Genomic DNA, 27,668 nt, shown 5'->3' with positions numbered 1-27,668 from the left:
CGGTCTGTGCTCCTGGTTGGGCTGGTGCTGCACAGTGCAACAAGCCCCACAGGTGGGCTTCTTGCCAGAGATCTTTTCTCTTGTCTCAAGTTCAAGAGTAAAAAGACCTTGTCATCATTGAGCCAGGCTTGCACTGCATCTTGTTTGTTGTTCTTGGGAAATAGCAGGAATTCTCTTTGTTGAGGTGAGTTTCAGGTAGGCGCTGGACACCTAGGTCTGATGATATACGAGGACTGTTTGAGACATGGGATGGCTGAAGCAGAGGAAACTTTCATTTATAGTTGTTGATCATCGGCATATTAGTAAATCCTGATGCAGTTATCTGTGAAGCCTTAAGACTCTGGAATGACCTGCACCTCCCACTATCCCCAACTTTGATATTCCTCAGGAGAAAACCAAAACATACTGTTATACTATATTCTTGCTGCATCCTTGCTACTACCTTCTCATCACAACATAGCCCTTCTTTTTGCTATAAAGCATGTTAATATTTATTTGGAATATGTATGTGTTCATTGAGCTGTGTATTGTATTTAGGTGCACATTGTATTCACACGCGTGATTCATAAATCCTGTTCGTTTGTAAGGTTCACTGCTGCCCCATTCTCAATTCTGATCTTCATACATAGTCCAAGAAAATTAAAAATAAAAAAATAAATAAATTATCTTTGATGTTATATACTTTGACTGTTTTACCCAATACATGTGTTTTTTAATCTTGAAGGGTGAAGATTACAAAACCCAATGACGAAAAAATATCGGTGTGTCCTACAATTGTGACAGAGGATAGCATGCAGGCTCAGCACCTAGCTGCAACACTAGCAATTTATCAGCTTACCAAAGGACAGGTAAGGTTTCCGTGATCTGAGTTGGGGGTGTGGAGGATTACTGCTGCTGTATTAATTACCTACATTAAAAATTGTAAGCAAAATGAGTGCTATGAGATGTAACTTCATTACTACATTGTAGGCCTACTTACTTTTAGGTGTTGCGGTCAGAACATCTTATTCTGAGCAAGGGAGGTGCATGTTTTTCACTGTTGGATCAATAACGTTTAAACAAATTACCCCTGCTCATACATTTCAAATGCATCTTCTCGCTGTAGGAGAGCTTTAGGAGAACCCTCCTATCTGAAATAACACTGAAGCAAAGCTCTTAGTTGAACTCTGTTCAGTGACATGTGTTCACAATTGTATTGGAAAGTCGTCAAATAGAAATACTCCACAGCATCTGAATACTATGGCAGTCGTAGCCCTTCCACACCTTCACGACTGAATCCATTTGCTTCATAGGTTTCTGAGGGTGGTGGGAGCAATGAGATTAATGACTGTTGTGGCTTCTCTGTAAACCCCCAGAGTACAATCCGTCTATCTAGCATCACTGGAAGGCATTTCTTATTCTCCTACCTGATATTGCCTAGATCAGATTTCAGACTCACCCTCTATTACTGGAAAGTGCTTGTGTCCTTTTCCCTTTTCAGGGTTGAGCGCGCAAGCGCTCTGGCATGTTGTAATAGCTCCGTGGGCTTTTAACCACGCCCACTCTTGCTATTCATTCTTTGTTGTGCTTGTCTTAAATGCTTCATTTTTATTGGTGCATTTTGTGAAATGTCCCTCCTTTGTGTGTTGTTTCCTCCCAGGTGATTTCACTAAGTGTACATATTTGTTGGCCATCACATTACGTCACGCTTCCTCCTGTTACAGCGTGTGATGGCACCTCTTTCGGTTTGCCTTTCATCCCAGCCGCGATGCTGTCTAGACATTCATACAGGGAGCCAATAACTCTCATGCACATGGTGGCCGTGGCACTTTGAATAGACTTGCTTCTGTCAACTGTTTTACTTTTCATTTTCAATTTATGTGGCAAGAACAGTCCAGTTAGGAATTTACAACGCTAATAGCTCTAACTCAAGCAAATTTGAGACCCATTGCATTGCAAATGCTTGTTAAATATATTTACCTATCCAAGGCGCATTTTCTTATTTCGTGTTCATAGAAAGAAACACACAAGTATAAATTGACCATTATTTTAGTCCTCAGCTGACAGAAGTTCTTAATGCTTCTTTTTAAACTGTAAAAAGGATGACAGCAAGCAGATTGGCAGTACTGCCTTAGAAAGCAAAAATTTGCATTGTGCCTTTAACACCACTGGCAGATCAACCAGCTGCCCCGGGGTAAAAAAGTATTAACAAATCAGTTGGAGACTGAATCACTTAGATATATATTTAGGGTTTTCGCTCTGTTATGAATATTTATTATGAAAGTGTTAGCTGATTACCATACCCTTCATCCTGGGCCAATAAAAGTGGATCTTTTGCTTGTAATAAAGGCCTTCGGCGCTAGTTCTTCTTTATTTACAAATAACGAAGCAGAAGAGGTAGCAGCATATTTAAGAGCCCCTAGCGCCAACGGAGCGTCACTTTTGGTGACGCTCTGTTGGCACAATGCCCTGGGCTGTATTTACAAGGTGGCGTTAAGCCACTTTTTGCAGCTTAACGCCACCTTGTTAATACGGCCCCTTCAAATGCATCCCTTTGCGTGAAAGGGGCATACAATGGGTGTTGTTGTTTGCATGCCACAGTGAACCCATTGCATTTTGATGCTGCCTCAGACTTGTGCGTTTTCGTAAACCTGAGACAGTGCCAAAATCTAACACCATCCCAGGGGTGGCATTAGCAAGGCACTGCATTCTGCAGCACACACACAAGTGCCAAATTGTCATTGGTGATTGTTTATGTGCAGGATGGTGCAAGGATACCTGCATTGGCGTTAAACAGCTCAATTTATGTATTCTGGTATATATATGGCATATCCCTGCGTTTCTAATGTGATGTAGCGCAGCGCTGCAAAATTGTGGCGCAGCACCGTGCTGCGCCACTTTTTAGTAATCTGGCCCCCTGACTCTTGTGCTTTTCTCTGCTGCCATCAGAGGACATTGCTTTGTTTAATTAAAGATAAGTCATGTTTCCATTCTGTGCACTGTCGATCACTGAGTTTTAGTCTCTGCTCTTTTCTGTTTATACTTTTAATTTATATTAAATTCACACCTTCAGATTGACTTTTTTGAAATATGAGTGTCCGGATGCAATCCCTTCAGGGTATAGGCTGCATTCAAGAGATTTTATAGGTTACTTACTCATACATTCCAACACTTTAGAATAGCAAAGTGGGAGATTTAATAAAAATAATATTCTGGAGAATGTATTTCCCCATAGACTTATATTGAAGGAGAGGCATTTTCAGACAGCCAAGACAAAGCCATTTTTTGGCTTCATAAATCGGGAGTCTCCCTCCTGAATCAGATCTATTGGCATGTATGCACACTGATTATAGTGACTCTGGCTGGAGAAAATCTATGAACAAATGTATCTTCACATGTCCTTGTTATTATTTCTTTTAGATTAATCCTTCACTCTATTAGTACTTATACATACTGTCTGTCGTATTTTTTACATGCCTTCCGCAGATTGATTCCATTACCTTCCTGTTGTTCGAGGATGGAATCTTAGTAATTCACCCACAGTACTACTTATCTCATAGTTTCTCTCTCTAATCAACAGCTCTTCTACTGACCATGGTAATTTGGTTCACTGAAAAAGCCTCTTGAATTCGCAGAAATACAGGCCCACTCTCAGGCTACTCTGAGAGAGGTTCCTGGTAACTCTCTAGTTGTATATGACACATGTGGCTAGCTGTAGGGAGACGTCTCTCAGAGCTATCTATAAAACCTTTTTTCCTGACCTCCACCTCTCTATGCTTCTATTCCTTACTCCTCTGTCTTCAGCTTTCCACTGATGGTTATCTCATGTTCTCTTCTTCTCAGCACCAACATACTATGGATAGCACAGGCTGACTCCATAAGCTTCTGCACAGCAGCACTCATGTGTAACATTCTGTCATACTGACAAAATGCACCATACTTTGGGTACAAGGGAGAGAGCAGGTTCAGTCCTCCAGAGCTCTTCTTAGGTTGCAGACAGCAGGTATAGCCCTCTTCTGGTCTTCCACAAGTTCAGGAGTGTTCTGAAGTGGGTGTCTGGAGATGCCCCATTTATGCCTGGCACACGCGTGTGCGTTGTGGGTAGAAATGACCTCAGGGGACGCCCTAACCAATGAAGTAAGGTTCCCGGGCCTAACCTACCAACTTTGTGCATTTTCATGATGGCTGATGGCTGACGTTTTTGGTCACAGTAAACATGGGCTCTAAGGGCTGTGTGTGTGGGGGGGGCAGGGCGGAGTGTACTATGGTAAATCTAGTGTACTCCAGTATCTAAATCTACATTTCAGATTTACGCAGTCCCTTTACCCACAACAACCTTTGAGACAGATGTTTGGCATAACAGAGCTGAGCATTCATCAACGAGACAGTGAATACACACAAATGTTTTTGCCATTCTATTTCTCTCCTTTGAAGTGCACCTCAGATTGTGTATGTAAACCCAGCAGGCCTGTCGCACAGGCTGTGACACTGCAATGTCTAAAGAGGCCCACTCCAATTTGTGCCTTACTAGCTGGGAGACAACAGATAGGCCCTGCCCAAATGTCAGCAAACATTTGCCTATAACAGGAAAGGCATCTTAAGGTTTGTCCCAAGTGTCACATGAAAAGCCCCAGCAGACCTGTCTAACAGGATGTGACATTCAAGGAGGACTTGACACTTTAATGTAAAAAAGGATCCTCCCAGCCCCCCTTGCATATTCTGTCATGTTCAGAAGGTTCATCTCTTCCCATTCAGGTCAGCCTATTGGTTTGATCCTGTGAGCAAGTTCACACCTCATTATCACCTACTTAAATACTGAATACTGGTTGGCCAAAGTGGGAGAACCAAATGCAGATTGAGGGCCTGATTTAGAATTTGGCAGTTTGGGGTACTCTGTCACAAACGTGACAGATATCCTGTCCGCCCTATTATGATTCCATTAATACCCTATGGAAATTGTAATACGGCTGACAAGATAGCTGTCATGTTTGTGACAGAGTAACCCGTCTGCCAAACTCTAAATCAGGCCCTTAGCCAGGGACTTCAAACAGGACAAGGTAACTCTTTAAAAGTTACTTTTCTGTAATACTTAGAACAAATCTGACTTCATCATTGAATTGGATTTTTAACAACTTTTAAAGTTACTTATTTAATTCTTTTCTAGCTAATCTCATTTCCAAGTACAGCATTAGTATTTAATATTTCATCCCAGTGTTTTACTGTGGACCAGCCTGCTTCAGTGGGAATAGCGTTTGACTGTAAAGACATTTTTAACATGAAACTTTTACATGTCCTACATTTTTATTACTGTGCATCCTGTCCTTATTGCCAAAAAAGGCCTACTAATGGGAAACTTATAAATATTAAGGTTTAGGCCTATCAAAAGGGGTTCTTTTCGCAGTTTATGTTTTCAATTAAACCTGCATTACCAGGCTACCGGTGGCAGGCCTGCAGTCATGTTCACATTGTAACTGTAGTGGATGGCACAATAGGTGCTGCAGTCCACTTGTGACATTTACCTTTTAGGCCCTGGTTACACCTTGGCACCATATAATAAGAACTTACAAGTAAGTTAAATATGCCAATCAGGAGTATACCAATTTTACCATATTGAAAGGAGGAGCACAAGCACTTAACCACTGGTTAGCAGGGGCAAAGTGCACAGAGTTCTATAGGCAACAAGATTAGGTTACAGCAGAAAGCAGTGGCGGCTCGTTAATAATGAGTACACCGGCTGCTCCACCCCTTTAATGATCAGAGAAGCAGAGAGAAAATAAAAAAGTCATCCTGCTGCTACTGAATGAAAGAGCGTAGTGTTACTCTCTTTTTTTTTAAGTGTATTACGCTCTTTGTTTAGGCGTGCTTCCACCAACAAACTATTTTGTCTGCGCATCTCTGGACGCTCTCTTCGCCATCCCTAAATCACCCAAGAAGATTTATGCTTCACGGGAAGGGGGGCAGCCCACTATAACAGAAGGTCCATGGGTGCTGCTTGTTACAGCTCAGCATCATATGGATGACTTCAGACATTTCATGTCCATCACCATCAGTACGAAAAAAGCCTCTCGACTCCTCTTTCTGATGCCTCTTGTGGAAAATGGTCACAGTGAAAATTTGTATTTGTTTATGTGGCATATTTTTGAAGGCTACTGTCTGAGGCAAATATTCAGGTATTTAGTTAGGGTTCAGGCAGACACAAACTCCTTAGCAAGGGCTTGCATGATCTGCATTGAAAATTAAACAGTTGCTATTGCCCTTGCTTAATTAAATAGCATCACAAAAAAGTTGAAGGCAGAGAGAGAGCATTATTCCATGGTCATTAATCCTCCATTAAGACCATCAGTTTACTAAGTATCTTAACCTTGTTCTCTCTAGAAATGTTTTTTGCTCTTGGCAACGGTACTGGAGCTTTTAATAGAAATAAAATTTATGTTGATAAATTTTTGATTTGGCTCACTTTGTAACAAAACTTTCCACTCTGCAAATTATCCAGCTTGTAGCTGCCATGTAACTGTAAGGTAAAGACAAATTGGAAACTCTCCAAAGACCATAGTTGAAAACAGTGTGTGATTTCTGCTTCCCACCCACACTCTCACCCCATGTCCCTAAGTTAAAGATAGTGGAGTAATCTTTAATGTTAAATGGTGTTTTGCTTCACTAATTACCGAGCTGAAACACTCACGCACTGACAAAAAACTCTGAAATGCGCTTCTTAGTCCAAAGAAGACATTTATTATTTCACTACGCAAGATTCATAAAAGGAGATTAGCATGCTGAAAGCACACGTTTAAAAATGGTCACAGCAATGAAAGGCAAACATGTACAAATGATTCTCCACTGCAATATACACAGCAAATATATGTATCTATATTATCATGCAAAGCAAATAATGAATAAAAAAATATGCATCACCATGAGGCAAGGGAAAAACTGCTTCATCTTCCTCCTATTCAGCATCCGATTGCCAGATCGCAGAATCGATTGAGGAGAGAGAGAGATTAATTATCCTCACAGGAAGGATGACACACTCAGGAGTCCTGGATATGCCTGAGATCTGCAAACACTCTAAGTCCCCAGTCATCTGGTCTCGGCCTCTTATATTCTGAACAAACAAGAGAGGACAATTTTAGAACCTCCCTCTCACTGCAGAAGTCTTTGTTCAAAAAATGCTGATTGCTTTAGGCCAGCTTTGAAAATAACTTGTTGGGACTTGGCCACAATCCCAACGTGCCAATTTAAAACAAGACTGTTCACTGCTGTTTTAGTACATTCTTATCAGCCTAAGCCCTTGGTGGGAAAGAACACGAAAAATAAAAACATGTGCACATTGTACAATGTGGAAAACTACTTGCAGCTTTTAACGTGGCAGTGGCTAAAGCTAAAATGAAGTCAATAGGCAAAATGAAGCTGGTGGTCACTAACGTGACGGTGTGCTGCTAGGCTAAGTGCAATGTGGAGTCAGTGGTCAAAACTCACATAGTACACATGGGAGAGAGAAAAAAACAATCCAGTGGCTGAATTGCACAGTGTGAAAGCAGAAAAATTGTTTATCAATCCTGTGTTTCTCATTAACAAATTGTGTGCTCCTATGCAATTATTTTACTTCGCCATGTCTCCTTTTTCTTCATCATCTCATATGAGAGCACCTTCAAATACATGAGTTAAAGATCTGTGCTGTACAAAAACCTCTCTTTTTTTAATAGATATTAATGTTGCTCCATGTATAATGACATCTTCGGCCACAAATACGGTGAGCATGACCAATGACTTGCCTTTTGGTTCACTACAGACTTTGTCGTTGGTGGGCAAGAGGCATGAATATTTCTAAGATTTTTTTTTAACTTCTAATAAATGCCTCTCAAAATACATGTACAATCTAATGTTCTAGGGAGAAACTCCTCAACAAGAAAATCACTTTTTTGAACCTTGGAGATATTTTTTCATATTTTCACTTGACTTATGTTGCACGATTTCAATGCCAAACAGTTTCATGGCTTGTGTATGGGCTCTTAGAGCCAAGCCAGAGCATTGGCTCAGCTCTCCCTTTTAATTTATTAACTCAGCCACCTTTGCTTAATTAGTAATGAGAAGGCAGTGTTCCAATTTGATGATCTTTGTAGAAATGTAACTTAAGTCATGATCACAGATATTAGTCAACCTAGGTAGTCTATAAAAATCTAATACCTAGGGAAAGAGCTGAAAACACAAACCCTTGCCATATTTTTTGAAAGTTTTCTTAAGGATGCTAAATGACAATGCTAAGGTGGCTAGGGCTTACCTGTCACACCATGAGAACACTGTAATATTTAAATAGAGTCTTAAAAATCTCAGAATTTCAAACAAATGTTTGTGAAAATTGTTCCGTAAAGTGTGTCATTTGCACCCATATTTTCAAAATATTGTAGGTGTGGAGAACTCCCTTCTCTCTAACCCTTTGAGAGGTAGTTGGATTTGCTTGCTTTGTTCTCTCTGATATATTTGGGGAAGGCATTTATACTGCACCACTTTCAAAGTTCACCAGCCACCACCGACAAAAAGGCTAAAAAAATCAGGATGACACTGTAGAAAGGGCCCATTTTCAACATATATAGTTACACTCATTTAAACATATGTAGAATTTTCTGCAAAGTAAAGTATTCCCATTTTGAACATAGCAGAACTTACCTGTGCTGTATTATTCCCTAATGTACTTAACACAATGTAATAGCTCCTGGTGTAAGACTGTTGAAGTAGTGGTAACATACTGCCTCAACAGATGCTTTACTCCCAAGTCTGATGTCCTCTGGCATACACATCTTTTCTTTGAGACACTACACATATGATCATTGGAGCCGGTACTCAAGAATTTGAGAAAACAAATTTACACTCGGAGTTAGATGATAGACAATAATACAAGTGCTGGAGTTGACAGTGACAGATATTCCTCCGATCCACATTGTGTCTGGGTACTGAGACAAAACGCATGGCATTCTAGTGAAATATCCTTTGAGGAGTCGGGCATACACACACATTTCTTTTACCTCTTCACTTTCAAATGTAGTCATCAAACTGAAACAGGCTAAGACTGTATGAAACAGGGTAAGACAAGAATTGTCTTTATTGTTCCCGATTAGCCTCACCATTGGTGGTTCCCAGAGCTGCTTTATCTGCGACTATCCCTGAGATTACTGTGCAGATCGGATCTACTGGTGAGAATTCAGCACTGTAGTTTAACATCTTTGAACCTGGCAGTTTTGCTCATAGAATTCCCCTAATATGTTCATGAAAACGTGCCACCTCACTGCATAATAGCTTTAGGTTTAAATATTTTATCAGAAACAAATAGCATCAACATATGCTCAGAAATATTCATCAATATTTCTCATTCAAATAACATCAACCAGCATTTTATACAAACTATAATGTCTTTAGCAATGTGTCACATAAGAGGGTCTCACACAGTGTTGGTTTTTCTCGCCCCAGAAATTAAAATAACATCTGACCCAGACCTATGTTCCAGGCTGCAGCGCATGAAGAAGAGCCACCAAGGAAGGGCTATCCCTTTCTCGCGGTGGCTGCTACACACGATCTATTGTAGAATCAACCAATTATCTTGCTTTTCGGTACTGACAAACATGTACGTCTTGTTGTTAACTAGAATGTGCAGTCTTGTAGGGAACCATACACGAGCCTTCATACCTCATGCAATAAACTTCTTGTTCACTTGCAAGCCCTACCTGCTCCTCAGTGTCATTGAGTTGAGCTCTGGAAGCATATGGATTCTAGGGCCAGATGTAGCAAACCGTTTGCGAGTCGCAAACGTGGGTTTGCCATGCAGAAATGCATATTGCGAGTCGTTACCGACTCGCAATATGCATTTCCGACTCGCAAATAGGAAGGGGTGTTCCCTTCCTATTTGCGAGTCGCTGTGGGATGCAATACCATTTGCGACCGCGTACGCGGTCGCAAATGGCATCACAGTTACCATCCACTTCAAGTGGATGGTAACCCACTCGCAAATTGGAAGGGGTCCCCACGGGACCCCTTCCAGTTTGTGACTGGACCCAAAAAGATTTTTTCAGGGCAGGGAGTGGTCCAATGGACCACTCCCTGCCCTGAAAAAATACCGAAACTAAAGGTTTCGGATTTTTTTTAAGTGCAGCTCGTTTTCCAGTAAGGAAAACGGGCTACACTTAAAAAAAAAAAACTGCTTTATTTAAAAGCAGGTCACGAACATGGAGGTCTGCTGACGTCAGCAGGCCTCCATGTTAGCGAGTGCCTATACTCGCAATGGGGCCGCAAATTGCGACCCACCTCATGAATATTGATGAGGTGGGTCATTGCGACCCCATTGCGAGTCGCAGTCGGTGTCTGAGACACTGTACTGCATAGCAAATTGCGACTTGCAATTTGCGAGTCGGATGGACTCGCAAATTGCAAGTCGCAATTTTGCATTTTGCTACATCTGGCCCCTAGTTCCATGATCTTTCCTCTCCTGTCAACCACCTTCGAAATCTATACACGCTGCATGGAAGCTGCTTTGTCTTCCAGTAATGTACCCACAGCAGATCTCTTTCCTGTCGAGTCTCTAATTTGCAATCGGCTCACCTTCAGCGCCTGCACCTGTCTTATACAGGGAGTGCAGAATTATTAGGCAAATGAGTATTTTGACCACATCATCCTCTTTATGCATGTTGTCTTACTCCAAGCTGTATAGGCTCGAAAGCCTACTACCAATTAAGCATATTAGGTGATGTGCATCTCTGTAATGAGAAGGGGTGTGGTCTAATGACATCAACACCCTATATCAGGTGTGCATAATTATTAGGCAACTTCCTTTCCTTTGGCAAAATGGGTCAAAAGAAGGACTTGACAGGCTCAGAAAAGTCAAAAATAGTGAGATATCTTGCAGAGGGATGCAGCACTCTTAAAATTGCAAAGCTTCTGAAGCGTGATCATCGAACAATCAAGCGTTTCATTCAAAATAGTCAACAGGGTCGCAAGAAGCGTGTGGAAAAACCAAGGCGCAAAAAATCTGCCCATGAACTGAGAAAAGTCAAGCGTGCAGCTGCCACGATGCCACTTGCCACCAGTTTGGCCATATTTCAGAGCTGCAACATCACTGGAGTGCCCAAAAGCACAAGGTGTGCAATACTCAGAGACATGGCCAAGGTAAGAAAGGCTGAAAGACGACCACCACTGAACAAGACACACAAGCTGAAACGTCAAGACTGGGCCAAGAAATATCTCAAGACTGATTTTTCTAAGGTTTTATGGACTGATGAAATGAGAGTGAGTCTTGATGGGCCAGATGGATGGGCCCGTGGCTGGATTGGTAAAGGGCAGAGAGCTCCAGTCCGACTCAGACGCCAGCAAGGTGGAGGTGGAGTACTGGTTTGGGCTGGTATCATCAAAGATGAGCTTGTGGGGCCTTTTCGGGTTGAGGATGGAGTCAAGCTCAACTCCCAGTCCTACTGCCAGTTCCTGGAAGACACCTTCTTCAAGCAGTGGTACAGGAAGAAGTCTGCATCCTTCAAGAAAAACATGGTTTTCATGCAGGACAATGCTCCATCACACGCGTCCAAGTACTCCACAGCGTGGCTGGCAAGAAAGGGTATAAAAGAAGGAAATCTAATGACATGGCCTCCTTGTTCACCTGATCTGAACCCCATTGAGAACCTGTGGTCCATCATCAAATGTGAGATTTACAAGGAGGGAAAACAGTACACCTCTCTGAACAGTGTCTGGGAGGCTGTGGTTGCTGCTGCACGCAATGTTGATGGTGAACAGATCAAAACACTGACAGAATCCATGGATGGCAGGCTTTTGAGTGTCCTTGCAAAGAAAGGTGGCTATATTGGTCACTGATTTGTTTTTGTTTTGTTTTTGAATGTCAGAAATGTATATTTGTGAATGTTGAGATGTTATATTGGTTTCACTGGTAATAATAAATAATTGAAATGGGTATATATATTTTTTTGTTAAGTTGCCTAATAATTATGCACAGTAATAGTCACCTGCACACACAGATATCCCCCTAACATAGCTAAAACTAAAAACAAACTAAAAACTACTTCCAAAAATATTCAGCTTTGATATTAATGAGTTTTTTGGGTTCATTGAGAACATGGTTGTTGTTCAATAATAAAATTAATCCTCAAAAATACAACTTGCCTAATAATTCTGCACTCCCTGTAGATTCTCCTTCAAAAGACTGTAAGTCTTCCACAATATCCATAGAATCAAACCCAATCGGGAACTCCAGGACTCAAATCTTGCTGGATTTAGCTTTGTTTTCTAATGCTTTCACTTTGGCTTCTAGGTTTGAAACGTGGCAAACACAAAATGTTCAAATTGGCTGTACTTCTGGGTCATTAATACATGTTTTCCTCTGTTATTCATAGCGTGTCCATGCTCTGTATCAGAGATCCTATGTTCTGTTCTTTCTCTCCGATTCAGCCTTTCATTTTCTCCATAGACCCTTCCTTGAATGTAGTTCTCCATTTTATCTGAAGGGTAGCTTTTGTAGGTCTTTGAAGGCAGCCATTATTAGCTTCTTCCCTGTGAAAGTAGGTGGCATATTTATAGGCCCCTAGTGCCACCTTGCGCCACATTAACATCATTGTTTTTTACGTTAATGTGGCCCAACGAGGACGAAATCCCCGCGCCTTATTTACAGGGTGGCACAATGCATGCATTGCACCACCCTGTAACCCTTTGCGCTACATTATGCCTGCGCCGGGATAATGTATGCAAAGGGAGCGTTCCCTGTTAGGGGAGCCCAAAAAATGGCGTAAGGAAATCTGAGATATCCTTACGCCATTTTGTACAGCACTTTTAACGTCTGACGTTAAAAGGGGCTTCCATTCTTTAGAATGAGGCCCTATGTACTCTGCAGGAGTAGCGCCAATATTTTGGTGCTACTCCTGCAGAGTTTATCAATAGCGTCATGAAAAATTACGCCATTGCCCCCTACCCTGCGCCATGGTGCGCTGTATTTTAAATACGTTGCACACAACGGTGGAGGTAGGGAGGTGCCAAGGGGCACAGGGAAAGTGGTGCTGCACTCAGTGCAGCTCCACTTTCCATAAATCTGGACCTAAGTCTCTCAGGACATTCAGAATCCCCATCTGCAGCACGTGGGACTTTGAGTCCTAGAGGACAGAAATTCTCCTTATTTCTTATTGACCTATGGTGGTTGTCATTTGATGGCATAAATGCAGGTGAGACCAGTTACTGTCAGTCCCACCTGGCACAAGGCCCGGTCATCAAAGAAAGCAGCAGGGGACGGCATTCCGCTCTCTCTTGGGCTGCCACTTGCGTGTTTCCCAACTCAATTTCATGTCACCCTAGCCCTTCAGAACTCACCTGAGATCTGGTTGTCTTGGGATTCTTCCAGGATCCCAACAGCACTTTGGTATCAACGATTCTTACTCCTGTAACCTCTTCACCAGTAGTGTCCGACACAAATCTCAAGGGTAGGGGTAACGGGGGGGGGGGTTTATAATAAAAAATACATTGAAAAAATACCTTACCTCTCCGCCGGCTGCCTCGCTGTTCTCCCGATGGTATTGGTGTCCCAGCAGTCACTGGGACACCAGCACAGGCTCCCCATGCAATCCTGGCACTGCTCTCATTCTATACCTAGCATGAGAGCAGCGTCAGGATTAGCCTGAGCATCTTGGTCTGTCGCTCAGAGTGTGCATTGGAGTCTATGCTGTTTCTCCAATCCGGATGTGCCAAACTGACATGCACACTTAGGTGCACACACTCCACTCTTCCTCCCCCTCCCATGGCCCAGCCCTGCCCTGCACATGCTGGCTCAGGGCCTGCAGCTGAAAAATAACGAAAATCAAATATTGGCACCGAGCCAGTGGTGTGACGCTCCTTCGCCATTGCGAATGAGCCACCCCTGCTCTTCACACAGACTCCGCTATTTTAACCTTTTGTGGGACATGCCAAGTCTGTGTTACAGTGGCACAGTGGTGATGTTGGCAACATGGACTCCAAGTTCCAAGCTTGAGCAGAGCCCACAGGTTGGGGGTATGCATGTCAGTAAGACAGCAGCACGAAAACAAAATATAATAGGTTATATTTTGGGACACGTGCCTCAAATGATGAGCTTATTTGTTTGAAATGCAATGTCTGTTGCTTCAAATAGCAAGCTGATATTCGACAAATGAGTGTAGTTTGCACCTAGTGGTAAGCTGCGACACATTCAGTGTATTTGCTTCATATATGAAGTGTTTTTTTGTGAAAAATGTATCACACTTGATTCAAAGAGAACAATCAAAGGTTTAAAGGCAAAAGTGTACTTTATGCAGTGGCAAGCACAGCAGAGTGTTTCCTGCTTTAACGGCGTGCCTGTGCAATAGTATGATGTACTCGGTGTAAACTCGTGGGTACTCGGTGTAAACTCGGTGTAGTTATAGCTGAAATGCAGAGTTTTGTAATCTGCAGTGCACTCCGAGGGTACAGTGCACAGCTCTGTGTCAGAGAGATGAGTTGTGTGTTTTATTTATGCGTTTGCATAATTGTTTTCTTTAGTTTATTATTCGTTTTACATTATGTGTTGTTACATTGACTTTGACACATTTTATGGTCTTTTTGACCCATTTTATTGCCATTTCCTGAGATATGTCTTCGTTTAAGATCACCTCTTGTGATGTCTTTGAAGTCAAGGGTCATGAGACATCACTTCCTGATGGCAGCACTTCCTGTGTATCTTCAAATGTGACTCGCCAGCCCGGTGGTTGAAAACAAAACTGCAACCTGCCACCAGATTCAAACGTTTGGACACCCCTGACCTAAATATTTCCCTCATTCGTAGGTGACGGCGGCAAATCGGACTCGGGCCTTCCCCATCCTCAAATCAGCTCACCTTCACCTCGTTGGTACCCCAGTACTAAACTCCTACTCTGGTTACTAGACCGAGAAACAAATGAGTTCGTACAATTCAGGCCGCCTGTCCACCCCCACACTGTTTGAAGCAAACGCCAATATCGTACTACGGTACTACTCATTTCACTGAGACCATTGCATTACAAAAGTAACACTACGACTTGGCAAAGTCAAGATTTCACAATTAATTGATCATATCATTTCAAATACAAAACTAGCAATACATTTATGGTTATCGCTAAAAGTGCAAAATGTGTACAATGCGTCCCTCCCAGACCGGCTACATTGCCATATTTTAGCAGACTTCATACTAACATAAGGTAGAAAATACACGTGCAGCAAAACATGACAATTGAACTATACAGATGTCGAACCTGCACCTAAGGTTGTCAGGCTACTAAACATGCCAGTTTGTAGCCGAGGCAAAAGAATAAGGTCAGATACCCTCTCCCTCTACCCCGGAGACTAGTTTCGGATATATACATCCGTAAGATTAAACGTTGAACGAAATTGGCTGGATAAAATAGCTTCTCTGTAAACTGATGTTGGTTGCTATATTTAGGTAATAGAATATATACATATATATTAATCATAAAAACATCACTGTTGGTTGATGTATTTAGGTAATAGAATAATATATAAGTATATAATAACCATAAAACATTAATAAAGAGCCCTGAAATTATTCCATTCCAGCGCCCCCTGCCCCCCCCCCCCTCCCCCCTACTAAAATTGAAGCTGATTATAGTAAACTGTCTTTAGGAGTTATGGCAACTGCAACACACCCAAAGCGTAATTATCACATTCTGAAAATACAAGTCATTTTTCTCTATAAGTTAGAAGAAAGTGTAAAAAGAAAAAAGAACAACACATTTTATACCATAACACAATCAAGAGTCTCAGGTTAGTGCTGGAAAATAAATATTAGATTATTTTTAGTATCCTGGCTTATGGGTAAGACACCTCGTTTACATGTTCCACAGAGTGAATGAACATCTGGATAGTGCATCAAACTAAATCAGTCCTAAAGAATACTTTGCCATAATAGAATGAAATATAAAAATAAAATAACACTTGTGATACAGACAGAGGACAGATTAGCGCTGTGGTTCCACCCAGCGCGCTTGTAAGAGATGCACAGTTCCAAACACACAAGTTGCTGTTCTGCGTTCATGACAGTGACCTCTTCTGTGTAGCACTTACAGCTGCAGTGGTGTGACAGTGTTGCCATGAGACTTCGAATTGGTGACATTTTGGACCTTACATTTACTTTACCTGGACCTCCTACCATTTGTTGCTTCAAGATGTATTCTAGTTCAATATAGCCTTAGAACCTGCCGTAGCGGGCTCTACCGGCTATTAAAGGCCCGCTCCCCGCGTTAAATGCCCGAGCCGAAGGCGAGGGCATTTAACAAGGGAGTGGGACTTTAATAGCCGGTAGAGCCCGCTACGGCGGGTTCTAAGGCTATTAGAACATTCTGCCACTCAGGGCATAATGTTCTATTAAAAAAAAAAAATGTTCACGGAGCCCGAGGGGATTAAAATCCCCTCAGGCTCCGTGAGGCTTTGTTCACAGCTGTTGCTGTGAACAAAGCGAACATTGGAATGTTGGCGCTGCGGGCTTTTACCGGCCAGTAAAAGCCCGCAGCACTCCATTGTTTTCAATGGAGCCCCCGGCATTCCAATGTTCTAATATAGCCTTAGAACCCGCCGTAGCGGGCTCTACCGGCTATTAAAGGCCCGCTCCCGCGTTAAATGCCCGAGCCGAAGGCGAGGGCATTTAACAAGGGAAAGGGCCTTTAATAGCCAGTAGAGCCCGCTAAGGCGGGTTCTAAGGCTATTAGAACATTCTGCCACTCAGGGCAGAATGTTCTATTAAAAAAATGTTCACGGAGCCCGAGGGGATTAAAATCCCCTCGGGCTCCGTGAGGCTTTGTTCACAGCTGTTGCTGTGAACAAAGCGAACATTGGAATGTTGGCGCTGCGGGCTTTTACCGGCCAGTAAAAGCCTGCAGCACTCCATTGTTTTCAATGGAGCTAGCAACATTCCAATGTTCTAATATGGATTATGTCTGGTACTCTTGGCCAGGAGCTTGTCAGCTGTATGGGCACCTATACTATGCCAAGTAGCCTTTTTTTCCTGAGCATTTGCCTGATGATTAGAGACCGAAACGTCGTTACTCACTGCTGTTTACCTATAGGAATATATAATCAGTAGGACTAGATACTTATGATTAAATATCAGAATATATTTCAACTACACAGCATTTTATTTACTTTTTGTGTATTCGTTTGATGCTATGTTTGTGTGTTGGCTTCATATCTGCAAATATGCTCTTTTTTCCAAACTACAGTTTTTTTAACCAAATATTTGTATACATAACATTATATAGACTATTTTTTTACAGAACCCCACCGCAGCATTAGCATAGTGTATTTCAATAGGCCAGGACAAATCACATTAACCAAATATATTATTTTGGCCTATGATACCTTCCTACCCAGGGAAACCTGATGGGTCCATCTACTGGTGTCAGCAAATCCAACGGTCAAACAGTCCTGTGTTTGCGAACACCTTTTAAGACAAATGAATGTATTGCGTGTTTGTTGTACCCCACTGAGGCCCTTATTTATACTTTTTTGTGCAAAACTGCACTAAAGCAGTTTTTCACCAAAAAGTTTAGCACCGGCTTGCACCATTTCTGTGCACCAGCCGGGCACCATATTTATGGAATGGTGCAAGCCGGTGCAAAGGGTAGACTAGAGTGAAAAAAAATGACTTTAGTCAGGTGGGGCTGGCAGTATAGAAGAAGGGTGTTTAGCACCAAAAAATGACTTTGGGCAGGTTAGAGTAAAAAAAAAAAAAAAAAATGACTAACCAGATTAGCTTCATTTTATGGTGCTAAACCTACCATGCCACGTGACTCCTGCCTTAGAAAAGGCAGGAGTCATGCCCACCACCCCAGTGGCCAGCACAGGGGACAAGGGTCCCATGGGCATGGCCGTTGCACCCTGTGCCATGTATGGGGGCCCATCACAAGGCCTCTTATGGCACTTTAAAGAATAAAATGCAATAGTTACCTGTACTTATCTGTACTTACCTGGGATGGGGTCCCCCATCCTCCGCAGTTCCTCTAGTGTGGGTGCCCCTGGGGCCTGGGGAGGACACCTGCGGGCTTATTCCATGGTGTTCCACCATGGAAATAGGCCCACAGGTCCCCTAACGCCTGCCCTGACCCAAGAGTTAAAAAACTGGGCAAAGCAAGGTTTGCACCATTTTTTGACCCCTCCTCCATCCCGTGCACCATTTTTGCACAGGAGTATAACTATGGTGTTAAGGCCATAGAGTCATTTTTTGCACGGGAACGCCTACCTTGCATCTCATTAAGGCAAGGTAGGTTTCCACTTCCAAAAAATGACTTTAAATCCATAAAGTTGGCGCTAGACGGGTGGAGCACCAAAGTATAAATATGGAGTTAGTGTTGCACCGAATTAGAGTCAAAATAAATGACGCTAATTCGGTGCAAACAGAGTATAAATATGCCCCTGAGCCACTTGATCACATTTATCAAGAGTCCTGTTTCATACCACACAAGGCTTGGATATTTGGAATTTGTGTTTGAATAGACACAAGGCAGTTTAGTCCTCGGTGGTGTACCCTATAAGCTAGTTTGAGTTTGTCTAGGCAGTCTTTCACAATCGCTCTTTGCAGTCTCTCTGTGCAACTGCTCTGACCTTAACTATCGACTATGCTTGTTGCTTACTTTTTTGTAATCTGTCCCCATTTGTTGGGAATACACCGGATAGCACACAAAGAATAAGTAAGCATTCAGTTTTTGAACTCCTAATGCCTATCCCACGTCACCAGTGCAGCTAGAACCCATTGCGATGGAAGTGGGTGGTTTTCTGTTTTGGGAACTGAGTTGTGAGGTCTTTGGTGACTGGCATTTTCAGAGCATCCCTTTATGTCAGGATGTTCAATCTGTGGAGATACAGTTTCTGCTATTGCAATCCTAAGAAGCAGTGTCTGTCTTGATGTAGCAAATACTGTGGATATTGTAGACAAGTTACTTTTGCTGTGTATTGTATCAGCACATATGTTCTAGGAATGTAGCACGGTGCCTGTTGAGCTGTAAAAAGCTCATGTTGATGGACCTACTCTTGTATGTGTTTCATGTCTGTTTTTCAGATCTTGCTGAAGCATCCACATCAGCCTGTTGAAAACATCCCCTAAGATAGCTCATTTTAAAAGCAGTGTGGTTATCTGCATTTACTTTTGTCCTGGAAGTCCAGTGCTTAATCTGTGCTTGTTGTTTCCGGTGCTGAGCACCAGCACTTATTTTTCAGGGCTGGCGCTTATTCTTCTGCCTCACACATTTACTGCGAGCAAAAGACACATATGGGAAAGACCGAGGAAGACAAAAACGAAAAAAGCGTCACAATGGGAGAAAGCAGAAAGCTGCAAGAGTGAGCTGAAGGGACAGGGAGTGGCTGTAAATGGATTAATAAGGCCCAAGATGGCTTCAGGATTACGCTGCCAAAGTATTCCGTGCTCGCACATTTAAATGCAGCAGCCGCATGTTTAAAAGGAGAGCTCTGGGCACCAGCACCTTTTTATTTACAAATTAAGCACTGCCTGGAACCGTTGAGACTCAGGCATTATGCACAGCATTCCTTTACACTTGCCCACCATCATACCACAGTTGCACTGTGTGAAGTTCTCAATTTGTACCAAAGATAAAATCCCAGGTCTACGTAAGCTAACACGTTGCTCTTTTCTGGTTTTTAGATCTGGGTCTTTAGAGCACAGCCATTAAGCAGACCTATTGCTAATAATGTGCAGAGGGTAAGCTTTGAGTCCAACCCTTTCAACTATTGGCTTTCTTCGACAAGCCTTTTATAGCCGTTGTCTGTAGAATTTGTCATCGCCAGCTCAGACCAGTGTAGTATTAATCTTTCACCTAAAGCTATTGGCTGTTTGGGAGTATCCTTCTGCCTCTGTTCTGTGTACATGTGCTTACTTTAAACTTCATGAGGGACTCCTTTACAACTAAAGTCCTCTCTGTCTGCTTCTGTTGGGTCAGGCATACGACTGTGCGAATCTTGCTCTAATATGCTAACAGTGTGCATTTACACGGCAAACACAGACCTTTTTTTTCCTGAATGCTTTGTTCACTGTAGAGTATTTTTCACTTAATTGATGCCAGAGGGGCACTGGATATCCTGCTAGAAATAACCTTGACACATTGCACACCCAACAACATTTTTTTAAACTAGCTTAATTGTATTTCTTGTGCCTAGATCAAGCAACAATAAGGGCGCAATCTCATGCCCCACATCAGATGAGGAGGCCGGTATATACAGGCAGCTGTTCACACAGTGCTGACATAATGCAACAGTGTTACATTTCAATAAGAGAAAAAAATATGACTCATAAAACAATAGCACATGCACAGTGAGATCAGGAATGAGTATCGGCCTCAGTGTCAAGGAGCTGGAGGCCATAGTGTTTCAACCAACATCCCCAAACCTTAAAAAAATCTTGCGTGGGCAATTTCTGCTTATAAATGTAACCTTTTCTGCTGCCATGTAGAGGTCCATCCTCGACCTCCACACCCCCACAGTCGGGACCGTAAGAGCACCCTAGTGACGTGTTATATCACTCTTAGCCGCTACAAATCCCAGGTTGCACAAAAAAGGAGCTGCATCCTAGGGACATCTATATCTCCTGGGATCCCCAAGAGGACATATTGGGTCTCAAGATGGATGTGCTCCCCTAACACTTTGCTGAGCTCCCCTACCACTCATGACCAGTATACTTGAATGGCCGGGCAACATCAGATTGTATGGATAAACATACTCCACATCACCAACAATCCGAAGATGTCTCAGTCGCCATGCGGTGCAGACTGTCTCTGTCATAATAAACACAATGTAGTACTTTTAAGTTGTATCAGGCTCAACTGAGACTTAGGCCCACATTTATACTTTTTGACGCTGAACTGCACTACACCAAGATGCCGGCCGGGCGTCATATTTATGATATGACGCTAGCCGGCTGGAAGGCCCTGCTAGCATCATAGAAAAGGACACTAGCTGGGTGGGGGAGAAGTGTAGGGTTAACAGGGGGTTTAGCATCAGAGGATGATGCTAGTACGGGCAGAGGCCAAAATAAATACCTCTGCCTATACTAGCGTCATTTTTTTACGTTAAAACCCCATGGATATAACTCCTGTCTGTTAAGACAGGAGTCATGCCCCCCAGCCCAATAGTCATTCCCGGGAGACTTATGTCCAGGGCCACGGAAGGGCACCGGTGGGCTCTTTCCATGGTCTCTGACCATGGAAAAAGGCCCACAGGTCCCCTAACGCCTGCCCTGAGCCAGGCATTAAATAATGGTGCTAAGCAAGCTTAGCGCCATTATTTAAGGCCTCCATCTCCCTGTGCTAGATTTTGGCACAGGGGGATAAATATGGCGCAAGGGCCATACGGTCATTTTCTGGACGGGTACGCCTACCTTGCATCTCATTGACACAAAGTAGGTTTTCATGTCCAGAAAATGACGTTAACACCATAACTTTGGCGTTAGCCGTGTCTAGCGCCAAAGTATAAATATGGAGTTAATTTTGCGCTGAATTAGCGTAAAATATATTATACTAGTTCAGCGCAGAGTATAAACATGGGCCTTAGTGGCAGCCTCCCTTGGGTGCACTAGGGCTGCCTCCCAGTCCACATCCCCAAGTTCCCCCCAGAAGCACCCCCCCCCCCCCCCCAATCGAGCTCACATCTTAACCAGTGTGTCCGGCATATTGTTGTTGAGTGTTTTGTAGATGAGAGAGATCTAGGAGAAGTCTGCTCTCAAGAGGGTCGTATTCAGGCATGTCCAACTCCCGTTGGCCCTCCGCCTGCCAAGCATGGTACATCTGTGTGTATTTTAAACATTGGTTGGAACCTATGTGATAGTCCCTTTGGAGGGATGAGAAGAGCATCAGGCCACCGTCCTCCAGGAGATCCCCAGCAGGTCCCAAACCCCTCCAGTTTCCCTAATTCACGCATCCATGACTCTTACAAGAGCGGAGTCACTCCCGTACACTTCCCTGCCCACCCTATACATCTAGTGTTTTTTTTCCAGGCCTCAGTCGCCACCCACATCACTGGTAGTAGCATCTGGATACCCTTCCCACCGTACAGGTAGTGGAGGCAGGACTGACTGGTAAACTGTTCGCTCCAGCCTGTAAGTAGAGTGGTCCTGCGATGCAAAAGACTAATCATTTATAGCCACCATGGGGCGCCCAGTAATAGGCCCATACATCTGGGAGAGTGATACCTCGTTGAATGAGTTGTGCTGAAGGGTCTTGAGCGCTATCCTAGAATGACCGCCATCCCACAGCAAAGCCTGCAGATCTCCCACTATCCTGGCCATAAGTCGCCTCAATAACTGGGTAGTATGTATTTCGTAAGCTGTAGAGCAATTTGGGAAGCGTTATCATTTTGAAGACAACCAACTTTCCCATCAGAGTAAGGGGCAGCATAAGCCACCTCTCTGTTTGCTCTTAGAAGTTGGATACCACACGGCCCAGGTTCCTGGACAGACCTGTTTCTCTGTGGTGAGTCACAAATATGCCCTAATATCGAAATCCAACAGTCTGCAGCCTGAGCTTTGCAGGGGAGGGTGGCCGGGTCCTGGTGTCCAAAGGGATCTAAAGGGATGACAGAGCACTGATTTACTCAACAGCATTTTTGCTCTACTGGAAATACTTTTTACAAATCAATTAATTTATAGTGTATTGAAGGCCTCCTTCTTTTGTATTGTTAAGCCACATGTCTCTGTGGGGTTCAGATATACTACTTTCCTTCTTGGACATCTGTGCATACCTGTATTAATCACTTTTGGTACCAATGCTGGGATTGGTGGACAGGTTTGCGAAGTGCAAAGTGGTTTTACGCCAGTTTCTTTACAGACCACATTAGCTACCATCACATGTAGCTTTTTGATACATATGTTTAAGTTGATGAGGACTTGTTCAAATGGTAAGTTTTCTGCACACATTTTCTGTTATTAAGAGTGAGCCCCAAAACGTGATTTTTAGCTGGTGGAATAATCACATTCCTCTTCTAATCCTGCAGCAGTTTGAAGCACATTTTAGTTTTAGACATTCATATTGTGCTTCATATAAAATTATAAAATCGAATCAGTGGTATTAATCCGAGCTATTTGATGGACCACTGTATCTTTTGAAGGTTAAACAGATGGACTTACTGTATAAGATTCTGGCATCCTCAATTCCGATTTTGTGAGGATTTTTAAAGGTTGGTAATTTTAAAATTTTCTTATGACTAGAAGTTTAACCATGCAAGAAGCGATTTACCTTTGAAGAATAGGTGACCCCCTCTAAATTTGAAGATTCGCTGTCCTCTTTTCTGGTAATCCATTGATAATCAAATAAGACATTTTTTATTCTATATGAATCAACATATGATATTGTGATGTGGTTGCCCACTTACCCATTAGCCCCCTGTTTTCTCTTGTAGTTGTGTTCTTTGCGTTATTTGGGTAAAAATAATTATTTACACATTTAATCTCTGGCAGAACCTCTCTGTCATTTGTGAGTGTTGCGATGATCTACCTTAGACATGTTTGCATGCATATCCACTAATCATGTCCTTTTTAATTTGTTTCCTACAGTCTGTCCATCAACTGCTGCCCCCCACATATCGAGACGTTTGGTTAGAGTGGAGTGATGCGGAAAAAGTAAAGCAAGAACAAAATAAGTTTGAAACCAATAAGCCACGTGACCAGTTTATTGCAAAACTGTTAAACAAAGTGAAACAACTGCAGCTTCAGCAGCAACAGCAGCAACAGCATCAAGCATGCCAAAGTGAGGCCAAAGTATTAAGCGATGCCGAGGATTCCTGGGAAAATTTAGCAGCCGAAGAGGACTTCAGCAGAATGTCTTTGGAGCAGCCCAGTGCGGATGACTTGGAACCAGTCAGGAATCTCTTTAGGAAGCAGCAGGGCTCCAGCAAATACCAGAGACTTCACAGAGAGCGGGAACAGCTACCTGTGTTCAACCACAGACACGTGATCCTGGAGACTCTGAAAAAGCATCGGGTCATTGTTGTGGCCGGTGAGACTGGTAGCGGGAAAAGCACCCAAGTGCCTCACTTCCTGTTAGAGGATTTGTTGCTAAATGAGATGGGAATACAGAAGTGCAACATTGTGTGTACTCAACCCCGCAGGATCTCAGCTGTTAGTCTGGCAACCCGAGTGTGCGAGGAACTGGGATGTGAAGGAGGACCCGGAGCAAGGGTAAGGAAGAGAACCATATCTGGGTAGTGCAGTAAGTACGTAACTACTCATTTTCCAAAGCCAAATGTATTACCAGTGTCTAGAAAATGTAAGGTAAGGTTTTAGTTGATCTCTCAAAATTGTATTTCCAAAAAGCAAAATAGGAAAATCGTCACATGGTGGCACCCGTCACAAAACCAATCTGTTCGCCATTTTTATTTTCAAATGCTCCTGAATGTTATCATTTCACGATCATAGATGGTGAGTGAAGACCGCAACTGGGTCATGCCATAATGTCGGCAATCTTTGAATGATGCCAAGGACACCTTCCAGTTTTCAAGTTGTTGTCATTACTTAAATTATAACAGTTGGATTAAATAAAATATCAACAGTTCACAATACAATATAACCGCATATGGTGTGAAAATGCACTGCATGGAAAATAACTTCTTGTCTTCATTGTCGAATTTTCATTGATGGTTATAAATATCGACTCACAGTGCATTTATTCAGTCATTAGTTATATTTTTATTTTTCAACTAGTTCATCTGGAGATGTAATTAACAGAATGTATTACATTTTGCATTGAAGAAGAAGCATTAGAGTGGAGACTAGGGGACTTAGATTATTTTTCCAGACATCTTTAATTATGGAAGCAACCACTGGCTATGGCATAAGGTCCGGCTTATACCTGAAAGTGCCTCTTCAGTTCCGTGGAGTTTCTACAACTCATCACTGGGCTCCACTCACCAACCCTCTGCCGTTCTTGCATTCATCCACTTACTCTTCCACAACAGCACTCACACCCAATCTCAAAAGTGTATGTAACATACGCTAAAACAATAAAAGTAGAACAAATGCCTCTGTATAAATGTGGCGGCCGTGTACTTGCAGTAACAAAATTAAATATAGTCATGGGTGGCCAGGGAATGTTACTATGCATAGTGTATAATTGCTCTACTAATCCAAGATGGCAGACTTGTTGCTTCTTAACAAGGCAGGCATATTGGAACAGTAAAAACAAGCATTAGCAAAGCCTATAGTTAGCCCATTGGAAAATAATTATCTTGCCTTTGGCTTTGCCATTTGCCAGCATAGGCAAAAGGAAACAAGTTAAACTATCTGGTGTTTAAGATCCCACAACAGTAAAAAAAAAAAAAAAAACGAGACCGGTTTTAATATAACGAGGCAATCAATTTTTCAACTACTCATATAAGCATTTATTTACTTTATAATTTTTGTTTTCAAACATACTGAAAATTGTATCTATACCACTCTTTTCTTCGCTTAGCCCCGTACTCTGCTTTATCTGAATGCTGGTATACACACAAATGTGTAAATAGCAACATTGTTGATTTCGTCTGTGCATCTATACAGATTAAAATTATAGTTGATTAAATGTTTGTTAATATGCCAGTAAAACTATTTATTTAATGACTATTCAAAAGAGACAAAAAATCTGTCTCAATAAATGGGCACTGTCAAAATGTATTCTTGAACTACTTACCATGACAGCCAATATACCTATTTGTCTAGGTGCAAAAATCGAAAGTGCAGCAGAAAGAAATCTATTAATAGCTATGATATGCTTTAATTGTTTAATGTGTTTAGTGCAATTTATAGGAGTGTGTGAAATGTGTATAATTTGCTTTTGCATAATGACATAAAATTATGCTATATTTTAGCTTTAAATGCATCCTTGTGTTTTTGGTGCAAGGATGCTTTTAAGCAAGAGCAACAAACAGCTGCTTGCTTTGTGTTGTTCCAGTGCAAATGTTGCTATCTGCTGCCATTTGCTGTACGAGTTTACCAAGAATTACTGCGAATTCTACCATACGCTGTACATTTTTACCACGAATCGAATGGCGCATAAATACGCAAAGAGCTGTAAATGCATAATGTCGGGAATTTTGCATAGCAAGAGAAACATGAAATTACCAAAATTACACAAATTACGCCTGTTTAATTTAAATGTCGCCCAGGCAGTTTGCAAGCAGAAGTGGATACTTACCCTTGCTCCATTCATCCCACCTCTGAGGTTGTGTTGCTTTGTTCTGCTGCTGATTTACTGCTGTGAAACTCACATTAGCTCGAGATCAGTGTAACTGGTTGAAGTTCAGTATCAGCAGATAGGGCAAGGACCCTGCAGCTTTGTCAACTTTTATAGGTCTGCAAGGCACCAGGAGGCCTCCATAGAGAGCCCAGGATTAGTTGACAAGTATAAAGAATCATAGCCGGCAAGTTTTCAGATTGCCTATTTGTGACATTTCCGTGGTTTTAATGCACTTACGAGTGACACTTTCTGACGAGTAAAACCAAGCACTGAAGTGCATTGCAAGAGCTAAATGTCAGAAAGTACAAACTTTTGAGCAACGAGAAACTTTAAAAATACCTTGAAATCAGTGCTTAATTTACAAAAGGAGTGGTGGTACCCAAAGCTCTGCTCAGAGGCCTCCGGTGCTATTAAGCGTTGTCTGGAATATGCTTCATTCCTCATTAATCGACTACCGGATACCCCCTGCCCGTTTATCTCACTCCTGCAGGTCTCCGTTTCTCCCTGTGTGACGTTTTCCAATCTTCCTTTTTCTCCTTCTATCCCCTTCTCTTGCTTTCGGGAAATATCCTATGAAGAAAAATAAATGCGGTCCCTTCAAAATGAGTGCCGTTGGGCCCAACCGGCAACCACCTCCTCGTTTGCTGTGTAGGTATTTTGCAAGGTATTGGAAACTGCGTGCTTTTAGAATTGCTGCAAGCAAGGTTTGTTGTAATATCGGGGAAATCAGCAGTAAAACATTGCACACCAGACCCAACAGGCCCACAAACAATCAAATAAAAATCAGCCCACAATCTGACCTGTGTCACACTTGCCGTTCGGGGACTGTAGTAGCAGCTGGCGTATCAAGGAAAAGGAAAGCTGTCGCCCACTACCTAATTTTGTCTGTAGATGTTTTGTAAGGTATAAGAGGTTTCCTGCTTATCAGTTTCCTGCAGACAAGATTTATTGTAATACGAACATCAAGAGTAAAACACGGTGCACCACACCCATAAAACTCACAAACAGAAAAGTCAGCAATTCAGCGAGTGCGGCAAGGAAAATGAACGCACGGAGTTGTCAGGACGATATAAATTCGTGACTGATGCATTTTACTATGGTGATGCAGACACCATATTTAAATGCATTAGTCTAACCCTTGATGCATGGTACTGGGCAGGGCTTAATGTCTCTGCTTTCTTCCAGGAACCAGTGTGGGGAAGAGGGAAGAAGGGTGTGTTGTACCTGGGGCTTATCATCTCCCCACACTGTCCGCAGTGGTAACAGAATCCACAATTGATTTTCCAGTACATTGCAATTTCTGAACTGAGCCAATATATAACAATATTGAAATGTACTGCAGACTTTGGGAGAACCTTCATGTGAAATCATGAAAGCTTTGCAGATAATTATTGCACTCCCAGTATAGATTGCACTAACACTGATGTTGCATCAGGAAAGTGTGTGCGCACTACAGAGTTGAATTTT

General features: G+C 42.4%; 1 protein-coding gene across 1 annotated transcript in view; it reads left to right on the top strand.

The window, feature by feature from the left end:
• The window catches only part of DHX29 (DExH-box helicase 29), a 935,315-nt gene that overhangs the window by 524,346 nt on the left and 383,301 nt on the right, over positions 1-27,668 (top strand). Inside the window, exons 10-11 of the mRNA XM_069222079.1 lie at positions 725-848; positions 23,546-24,169. Coding sequence (XP_069078180.1) covers positions 725-848; positions 23,546-24,169 — 748 coding nt within the window. The remainder of the gene's footprint in view (positions 1-724; positions 849-23,545; positions 24,170-27,668) is intronic.

The sequence above is a fragment of the Pleurodeles waltl genome, chromosome 1_1 (assembly GCF_031143425.1).
Source record: "Pleurodeles waltl isolate 20211129_DDA chromosome 1_1, aPleWal1.hap1.20221129, whole genome shotgun sequence".
Taxonomy (NCBI): domain Eukaryota; kingdom Metazoa; phylum Chordata; class Amphibia; order Caudata; family Salamandridae; genus Pleurodeles; species Pleurodeles waltl.
The sequence above is the reverse complement of the archived record's forward strand: the minus strand, read 5'-3'. Positions and strand labels throughout refer to the sequence as shown.